A 10491-nucleotide genomic window follows, 5' to 3' on the forward strand; every position below is an offset into this window, starting at 1 on the left:
GAGCCTTGTGACTTGGCAACATGCCTAGGCACCATCTTGAGCCACTGCCCCATCCCGGTCTAGCCGAGCGGGCCCCGACATCTCCCCCTTTTTGTTTTATTAAAATTAAGGCTCGGGACTGTGCCTGTCTTAGGTTGTCGAACCTCAAGGATCATTCTTACCCATCATCGGGAAAGCAATAGCATGATTACTCCCCTGTCTTAGGTTGATATGATCCCGGGGACAATCGTACCCGTCTTTGACTACCAATCCAGCATATTGAGCCATACATGAGGAGATGAGCCAGCTTCAAGGGCAGCCAGAGCTTGCACCAGCATGTGCTGTTGTTGCACAGTTTGTTGTCGAACACGCCTGATATATCCAACCAGGAAACAGCATACTACCACCAGCAAAAAAAATGCCCAGAACGCCACGCCACCCCAATCCCTTAAGAAGCCCACTGTCCCCTGTATCAGGTCTATCCATTGTTGTACTGAGGCAATCTCCACGTGGGTAGAATTGATCGCGACAATGGATGCTCGAAGTGCTGTCATAGTCTGTTCAAATTTATGGCTCCAATTTTCCAGAAGCATTCTGCCTATCTGTCAGGATAGATTGCCTGCACGGGAAAAATTCTGATACTGCACAGAGGTTATGCATAATCCAGACAATTTTTGAATACATGGTACCATGGCCATCTGTCCCAAGATGTCAACCTGTTCTTATAAGTAGTTCCATTCTTTGTTTTATCATCATTATGTCTGCTTTAAGCTGCCCATCTATTTGAGCTTGTTACGCTATGGCAGTAGCTGACTTGAGGATATCATATTTACAGCAGCAGCTGTATTAATTGATGTTGCTAAGGCCGTAGCAGCAGTTGCTGCTGCAGCCATGGAGGCCATTATTATTGCAATAAGAGTACTCACCCCAAAGTCCCTCCTTTCTTGTTTCAAAAGGACCGGGAGGGAATTCTCATCCACCCTAACAGGCCAAGGCACAGCAATAGGCATCCGCAATACTATCGCCCAAGGAAAAATAGTAGCATTCCAGGAAAAAAAAAAAAAAAGTTACAAGTTTATTTAACTTTTAGCCAAGATCTGTATATTGGTTTAAATGTCCATGCAATTTCTTGATAAAACTTTATAGCAGTCTGCAATGATTTCAAATTTCCTCTCTTAAGATGACTTTCTCTGTGACATTACATATTTTAAAAATATTTTCAAAACACTAATTTAAACTTTAAGGTAGCTTTTTATTTTCTGTGGTCCTGGGGATTTAACCTGGGGTGACCAACCTTCAAACAACACCAAGAACATTTTTTATTTTGAAACAGGAACTTGCTAAATTATTGTACTGGCCTCAAGCCTTTAAACTCCACATTCTTCCAAGTACTGAGATTACAGACAGAAGCAGCATTCATGGCACTAAGGTATAAGATAGATATTTAAAATGGACTTTATCTGGAAGTAATGGTGCATGCCTGCAATCCCAGTACTTGGGAAGCTGAACTAGGAGAATTGCAGGTTCGAGGCCAACCTCAGGAACTTAGCAACCCTCAGCAACTCAGTAAGATCCTATTTCAAAATTAAATAAAGTTAAATTAAAAATATATATATATATATACACATATGGCTAGAGGTACATATATGAGATAGAATGCTCTTGGGTTCAAAAAATAAAATGTATTTCATTAGATTATGCTCTATGTTCATTTCTTTGTAATTTTTTTTTAACTAGAAGTAATTGGGACAGAGAGAAATGAAGACCTTTCTGTAGGAAATTCTCAACTCCTGAAAAATTTTCTCAGTTTTACACATTTCATTTAAAGAGTGAAATTATGAAAGCCCTTTTCTAAGCAGGATGTAATTTAGGACTGCTTAGATAGGTTGATTTTTTATTAAGATAGTGGGGCTTTTTTGTGGTCATTGTGTATTATTTTTTCAAGTCATTCAGCACATCCTGCTTTGTGATTTTGGCCCAGGCATCAGGGATTTTGCCTTTATTGGCAAATTTTTTCTCATATCTTTCTTCTAGCTTTGATCTGAAGTGTGAGACAAACCATTTCCAATATGGCTGGGAGGATGAATCAGGGGTGATGCTCCATGTGGCACAATCCCCTCCTACCCGCCGATAGTTCTTATATGGAATTTTAAGGGTATCACTTACAACAATTGAGCAATTACTCGCTACTAAACTAGAACAACATTCAATGGTAAAGTCTTTTGTTTTATACCAAAACCCTCCTGTGACTGCCTGAGGACGGTGAAATGGAACACTATGGTCTCCATCATGTGTAGGAATTGTGTTTGTACAAATTGCATTACAGAAGGGACATTGTTTCCAGCAGCCACAGAGATGTTCAGAGAGGATTTTCTCAATTTCAGGAGCTATTTTATCTATGAGCACACTGGAACAATTCTGTTCTACAATGTTCATTGAAGGTTCCAAAGCTGCGCTCATGGCTTCTTTGAGAAACTCGATATCTTTTATCTCCTGGTGTTCAATGCTTACAAAGTCTTTTCTTGGAAAGATCAAGTGGTTCCCCAGCTGATCACAGAACAAATCCAACCACTGAGATGCAGTGCTGCTTTTATCTTTAGCTACTGCTGTGGATTCATGAATGGCAGAGAGAATCGCATTCTTCATGTCATCTAAACTCATGTTTAAAAAGGTCTCTATTTTCTTAATTCCTTTGTCTGAACAGTATCTTTTAATATGTTCTTTAATGTAACACTTAAAAAACGATTCTGGATTATGAATATACTGCCAATAATTTTCAAAGTTTTCTTCTTCGGCCAGAGAGATGAGAACATGTTTCTCGAGGTTAGCCCTGTTTCCATTGAATGCAGGGCAGGTAGCTCGCATTTCCCCAGCAATCTTAGGGGCCATTTTCCCCCATATGTTGGTGGATATAGCAGGAGTGAGCTTGTTCCACAGAAAATCAACAAATGTTTTAATGGAGGTGGCTCCTTGGCAAGAGATCTTAAAACTCATGAAGAATTCATCTTTCTTGCTTTCTAGGTAGTTCACAGGATCATTAGCTCTCTTAAATGCTCTGTGCATTTCCTTAAAATTCTCTTTTGCCTTTTGGAATAAACACAAAGACAAATCAATGTTGTATTTGCTTGTAAATGTGTATCTATCCTTAGTGGGTGCCGATTTTACTTCCTCTTCTATTATTCTGAGGATTTCATGGAAGTCATTTTGATTATAATCACCCTGTTGACTCCAAATATTTTTCATAGTTTCATGAAATCTTGAAAAAATGCAGTCAGTGGTCCTTTTAATAGATTCTTTATCACCGGTCTCTAATGTCTTTCTCCAACCAAAAGTGTTCCTACTCATTTGGACATGTTCATCATAATTGATTATAAAGTTCTGTTTATAATTTCCATATAGTTTTTCTGCTATGTTTTTCTCATTTTTGTAAAACTCCCAAAGGATGTTTTGAGAATCCACATCAATATTAGGCTCATCGACATGATGTTGAGTGGAAGACACTTCATAGACCCACTTTTTCCAAAGTTGATTGAATTTCTCATACAACTTTTCATCACTCACACATGAACCCTTTATCTTTAAAGCTAAGTTTCGGCTTCTCTCCAATAACTCATTTTCATATCCTGTCTTTTTCTTATCCAGTTTTTCTTTACCTTCCTTTAGTTGAATACGTTCAGTGGCTTTCTTTCTGGTGTCAGAAACAAGTGCATCTTTAAGGTCTTGGAGCTTTCTTTCAAAATTTGCTTTCCATTGAACCAGTATTTCATTGTCTGGGTCTTCATTAAAATATTTTTCCAATTCTTTCTTGATGGTTTCATATTTCTCTGTGATTGGAACTTCAATTCTTCTTGTGTCGAGTATCAGAATCTTTCCATTCTGAATCTGGTTGTTCAGCTGGTTCTGCAAGTCCAGTACATGACTCCTCAGGTCCCAGGTCCATTGGTTGTACATGGTTTCCAGTTTACTCATGGCCATGACCTCTCGAGTGTTCCTAAAACTGAAAATAAAGTTCTCACTCACTAGGGCTCCCCACAGATCTTGAACTCGGAATTTTACATCTGATATCTTCAGGATGTTTCCCTTAGATTCTTGTTGGGCAGTCAAAAGGATTCTACTTTTCAGTTCCTGGATATTGTGACTGTAGCGAGGGTTGGGAGGGGCCATGGGGGGATTGCCATCCCAGAGGTGAGCAAAGTAGTAGACGTGAGTATTCACATCAAACTTAATGACATCACTAAAGCGGGATATGTGTGAGCACTGTTCTTGTTCAGCAGCTATGGCTGCCATTTCATCTAACCTCTGCTCTAGCCGTCTTCGTCCTTCCATGGTTTGGTCTTTAGCTGTAACTTCTCCCACATTCTGATGGACAAAGAGACAACTTGGGGAGATTTTAACTTGTTTCATTCTCAGAAAGGCTTGGACAACTATCTGCAGAATATCCTGCATCTCTGATGGATTCTCCCCAAAAATATTAATCAGAGTCAAGTTTGCAAGTCCAATGACAAAGGTTGCCAACTCATTGTCCCGATTCTGAGATTTGTTGCTGAGTTCTGGGGCCCGAAGTCCTTCTGTGTCTACAACCAGAATAAAATCAAAGCCAAGTTCTTTGGTGAATGACTCCTCCACCTTTAGGAGCTGCATATAGGCCCCCCTGGTACACCTGCCTGCACTGACTGTGAACTGCAGCCCGAAAAGTGCATTCAGCAAGGTGGACTTTCCTGAGCTCTGCAAGCCAAGTACAGAGAGAACAAACAGCCGCTTGTCTCCCAGTTTTTCAGAGACCTTGTCAAAAACAGCTGCCACCCACTTTAGAGGCACATAGGAAGCATCTCCATCCATCAGCTCAATGGGAACCCCAGATATCATCAAGTCTGCAGCAATTTGGGGTAGTGAGAGAAAAAGGATATCTCTTGTAGACGAATTTTCTTCCAGAGCTTCATAGATCTGTCCAACTTCCCTGAGGAGATGCTCAATTCCCAAGGTACAGTCATTAATTTCTGTGGAGATGGCTTCTATCTCATTTTGACAGCGTTTCAAGTCATAGCTCTTGTGTGACTTTTGCTTTTCTTTTTGTACCATTGACCACAAAGATATTAATTTCTCAAGAAGATTCTCTAAGTGTCCTTCGGTTAGGTTATTGAAAAACATACTCAGCCACTGCAAGAAATAGAGTTTGCTGTGAGGTTCAGAATGCTCTTGGAGAATTTGAAGGATAGATCTCATCAAATCATTGAGTGGAAAGGCTTTTATTAACTGTCTCTTTCGTATTTTTTGTTTTTCTGTCTCAATCTCACTCTTGTGTTGTTCAATGCTCCGATTCCCCTTTTCTCTTAGGTGATAGAGTTCTTTGTCCTTCTTACACCAAAGATGCCACAGTTGTCCCTGAAGGGGTAGGAAGGTTTCCTTCATGTGAGATAACTTTGTTTCTCTAAGGAGGACCATTATAATCTGTGCCTTTTCTTTGGCTTCCTTGCAATCTCTCTGGTCTTCATCAATAAGGAAGCCTTGCTGGCGAGCAACCTGAGAACAATCCTCTAAGCTCAGAGCAGAGTCAGAGAGCTCTAGCAAACGTCTGATGGTAGTTGTGAGCTCCTCTGTTAATTCTGCATCATTTCTATTTCTGATGCCAATTTTCACTCTTCTGTCAGAAGTATTGGGCATTGTTTTTTCTTTGTCATCAAGCAAGCAGATCAAAGGTTTTGATAACTGAAATAGATCACGGACAATTTTTCGGTTTTCTGCATTGTTGTCTGAGGCTGACATGAGGACCACAATGAGGGAAGAGACCTCCTGCAGGAAGCTGAGCTGCCTCTTGTGATCTTTTGCATCTCCATGAAGATTGGTGAAGGCCACACAGTTGTCAAATCTGTCCTCTTCTTCCCCCCCAGGACAGAACCAGCAGATTTCCACCACACCTCCCATCAGGAGACAGTCTTTGCTGCTTCCTCTGCAGTGTCGGTGAAAAAACACCTCATGTTTACGTTTACTGAGCAGACAGTTCATGATCTGGGATTTGGAAGCAGACAGGCCATTTCCAACTCTAATGAAGGTCACAATCGAGGTAGAGACACAACACATGTGCTGATTCTTGTAAGTATTCTTTCCTTGTGGTGATTTCGTTTGTTGCTGCCAACTTCTTCTAATTTGTCTGAGAGACCAGAGAGAGAATTCAATTTGAGAATTGCAGGGATTAGGCACCAGAAGTGGGAGGGCAAACTGACAAATGGAAAGTTTGCCCAAAATGTATTGTCTGGTAAAATTATCTGCACAGTGAAAAATTGCCATCTGAATATCCATTGGGTGAATGTGGGGCCTAGGCTTGGAAACTGAAGGATTAATGTGACTATCACTGTCTTCAAAAAATCCTTCATATGGATCAAAATCCTCTTGTTCCTGATTGGCATCCGTTGGATAAATCTGGATTTCTGTGTTCTCATCATTGTTGAGGACTATGTGCCTCACCCCATAATCCAGCATCAGTAGTTTTTGTAGAAAATAGAAGGGAAGTTCCCCTTCAGTGCTGGGCTGTGTGTTGTACACAGATTTCTTATAGATCAAATGGAAGTTATCTCTGCTCATCATTTTGGGGAAATAATCTTTTAGGCCAAGACGCTGGAGTAAGTCTAGGAAGACTCCGTTTTCTATCACCTTGCTATTATTATCTTCATTATTTTTTGTTTCACAGTGCTGCTGCTTTTCTGAGAGGATAATTTGCAATTGTCTTTTGACCTCATCCATGTGAAAAGGAGCATCTGTGGCTTCATAGATTCCATCTATGAGTAATCTTAAATCTTGTTCTAAGTTTTCCCAATCATGATCTTCTTCCAGTTTGATGAGGACCTGTGAAACTTCCTTTGACAATGATTGTCCTATATGTTGTCTCATCAGTGCTATGCGTTGTGTTTTCTCTTCTGGAGATATAGCTGTGAGTTTAGCTGTGGCTGTCAGAACTGTGAGTACTAGGAATGCCTCAGCTCTGTAGCTACAAACACTTTTAAACTCCTGATACTTATTGTGGGCCATTTGCATTTCATGCAGGAGGAAGTTTAACTCATTATATCCCAGAAGGTGTTGAAAAACATTTTTTTCTGTCTGATATCCTGCACCAGCTGCAATGGAAAGTAGCAAGAGCTGTGTGTCTCGCTGCCCTGTTTTTTGTAGGCAATTCAGGAGGCAGTTGAGAGCTATGCTTATCTCATATGTGGCCTCTCTTTGAGTTTTTTCCAATGTTTCTGGGGATTCAGAATTAACATTCATTTCCAAGAAGTCATTCTGTTTATCTTTTAAGATTTTAATGAACTCTGAAAATTGGGAGATGTTGGCTTGCTCTTGCTCTGACTCTGACTGGTGGATCCACTGCATGATGGAGCGAGCCTGAGGAAAGTTTGGCACCTTGTAGATGTGAGGATCCAGAAGGATGGACAACTGAGATTTAATAAACTTGGTTGTGTGAATGGAAGACTTTTTACAAAAGTTGACAGTACTTACTAGAAAATTCTGCAGACACCAATCTGAGAGACATATGTTAATCCAACTGTCATAACTGTTTACTTTTTGACTCAATATTTGCATGAAATCTATCAGTTTTTTAAGCTGCTGTTCAGGATCAGATACTTCCCAGGATTTTACATCCTCTAGGAATACCTTAGCTTCCTTTCCAGCACTCAACAGTTCCTCTCCATCCTGGATCTGGGCATTGAGACCAGTCAGAGCAGTGTAGTTGTCTTTCAGGCACTTAGCCACCTGAAGGGGATCTTTGAAATCACTTCTGTGGCTGGTGAGAATGATTTCCCAAATGGGTACTAGCTGAAGTCCCCGGTCAATAACACACCAGGTTTTATTACTGGCAATCAGTCCAGCTTTCCACTGGACAAGGCCATCTGCTTCTGGCGGGCCACCTGTTTGGGCCACAGATAATTCAACTTTGGTCTGGAAGTTTTGGACCAATTTACTCTGAGATGTTGCTTTTGAATGTGAGTCTGATACATTCGTTCCTGCAGCAACATTCACTCCAAAGCCACTGTAGCTGCCCCTTACATAAATATCCAGGGCTTCTGCTGCCTGCTGCTTTACATCAGCCAACTGCTTACTTTGGAAACCCTCTGAGGTGGCCTTCCACCAGTAGATTCCTCCCAGGTGCAGAGGACCTTGGTTCACATGAGATCCAAATCTCTGGAAGAAGTTCTCAGCCCTTTGCCTCAGCACAGGGTTTTTATCTGGGTCTACAGTCTGATCTAGCAGGTCTTCAATGCATTTCAGTTCCTGCAGAGCAGCTTTAGAGAATTGGAGCTGATCCATGGGAAAGTGGCAGGAGGCCAGGGGGATATAGCTGAACTTGGTTGTACAGAAATAAGAGTTCTCAGAGCTTGTTTGCTGGGTTTCCTTCGATTCTGAATGTTTGCTTTGATCCATTCCAGCTTCTAAACTAAACCCCCAACCTCCACCCTTGGCTAAGGAGGAGAAACCAAAGCCCATCTTCTCTATAGTCTTGGTGAACATGGATTGTGCTTGAGATGATGTAAATTCTTTTGTTTCCATCCGTGTCCCCTGTTCAGTCCCATGGAGAGAGAACTCCTTGGGGAGACAGAGTAGCTGCTCTCTCTTCTGTATCAGGTCCCTGTGGTGGCAGGTTTTATAAATTCCCTGCAGGGCCAGCCCTCCAGATGCCCATCTGACCAGGTCTCTGTCTGGGAGGTTTTGCCTGTGGGCCAGTGTCTGCTCCGTGAGGCTGAGCTGTCTCTGCATGCTTTCCATGACTTCCCTTAGGGGCTTTTCAGGCGCTGGCCAGTACTCTTGTGGGATCTCCATGGCTTGCCTCAACTCTGCTTCCTTTCTCCTCACGGCCTCTTCCTGTCTTTGCCTGCCTTCTGACTGCAAGGCCCTCAGCTCCTGCAGTGCTTGTTCTGCCTGCTTCTGCTTGTTATTTATGCTTTCTTCTGGTGAGATTTGTAACTCTGGGATGCTTTTTGAATGTGACAGGTCAAACAGCTTCTCCAAGGCCTTTTTTTCCCATTGATGTTGTGCCTGGGATTTTAGCTTCTGGAGTTCATTTTCTCCTAAGAATTGTAAGGCCGGGGCATTGGACACACCCAGGTCTTTTTGCAGTTTGGGCAGCCAGTACTCCACAGCCAGTCCCACTTCTCTCAGCATCTCTTGGAGGTCTTGCCTCCTTTTGTCTATGAGCAGTATATTAGTAGTGTTCTCTGGTGTGGCCATGGCTGTGTGAAAAACAGACATCTAATTAGCTTGACATGATCTCATTTAAAACATTGTTAATCATATGATCAATTAGACAACTACCAATTAAGTAAGTATGCAAGGCAGTCTTTAAATATTTCCAAAATGTGTTTTTTTTTTTTTTCCGGTCAGAACCTTATTTAACACTTTGAGACACCATTGTGGGTTGTTTTCAATATTGATGCTTTTTTTAGGTGTCAAGGTGAACTTCATCTTAATAGCCTGATTTGGCACTTCCTATTTCACAGAATCAACCACATTGCATGTGATGCTGAGGGATTTGGAAGTATGCATGAGCATGACAACTTGAAGTCTGCTTTTGAAGTGAGTCATATCACCAGATACTATTTTTTCTCCATTCAATTCTGGAGAACATATGTTGATTTCTTCCATTTCTCTCTGTCACTTCTTTTTGGGACATTTAATATTCATGTTCTCTCCTGTTCTATCAAATTTACTTTTTCCATGGTTAATGCTTGTTACTAATTCTTAGTTTTTATTTTCCCCTAGTTAATATCATCTTTTATCATAAGAGTAGTTGTCTATTAATAATATCATCTGCATCTTTACACATATACCCAAATGTTCTTTTTTATGCAGTGTTATATCAATATTAAGCCCCTTCCTCCCACACACTGTCATTGGACAGCACATGAAATGAGATTTTTCTCCTTCAGTTTTATACATTGTTCAAGTTCCCCTCCTTTGTGAAAGAATGCTGTCCATTCTTTTTGAAATTTCTCTCCTATTCATTGGCACTATCCTAATGACCAGTGGGCATCCTGTTTATTTGTCATTCTCTCAATATCGATATAGTATACCATGTTTTTCTAATTTGTCTCTGACATTTTTTTTAATCTCATCTTATCTTCACTTCTTGCCAGTTTTCCCTTAGATTTTGCCTTAACATTTCTATATTGGATTGATATAATAGTCGTCCCATTTGCTATGGTTTGAATGTGCATCGCTTTCTTACTCATTGGATTACCACTGGATTTTATTAAGGGCTGATACCTTTGAGAGGTATTTAGGCCATGAAAATATGAAACTGATCTTTGAAATGCAAATCTTGACTTCCGGGAAGATGGCGATGGAGAAAAGTAGGGCTTACGAGTCCCGTTAACAATCAATCTCTTTTCTCACAAAATCAGCGCCTTTCATAGCCAGAAAACACCATCCGCAGAGAAACAAAAACTGTAAATACAAGGGACAGAGAAAAAGAGGGCTGGAAAAACAAGACACCAGAAAGAAACCAGCCCGCAGGGCTGCGGCCGG

General features: G+C 41.0%; 1 protein-coding gene across 1 annotated transcript; it reads right to left on the reverse strand.

Annotated features, from left to right (window-relative positions):
- Window positions 1–1911: 1911 nt before the first annotated feature.
- LOC308262347 (interferon-induced very large GTPase 1-like) lies at window positions 1912–9195 on the reverse strand (the record flags this gene model as incomplete). Its single annotated transcript, XM_080694777.1, has 1 exon — window positions 1912–9195. One exon carries the CDS (start codon window positions 9193–9195, stop codon window positions 1912–1914), a length of 7284 nt encoding a protein of 2427 aa, XP_080550903.1.
- Window positions 9196–10491: the final 1296 nt, after the last annotated feature.

Source organism: Muscardinus avellanarius, assembly GCF_963383645.1.
Source record: "Muscardinus avellanarius genome assembly, chromosome: 1".
Classification (NCBI taxonomy): domain Eukaryota; kingdom Metazoa; phylum Chordata; class Mammalia; order Rodentia; family Gliridae; genus Muscardinus; species Muscardinus avellanarius.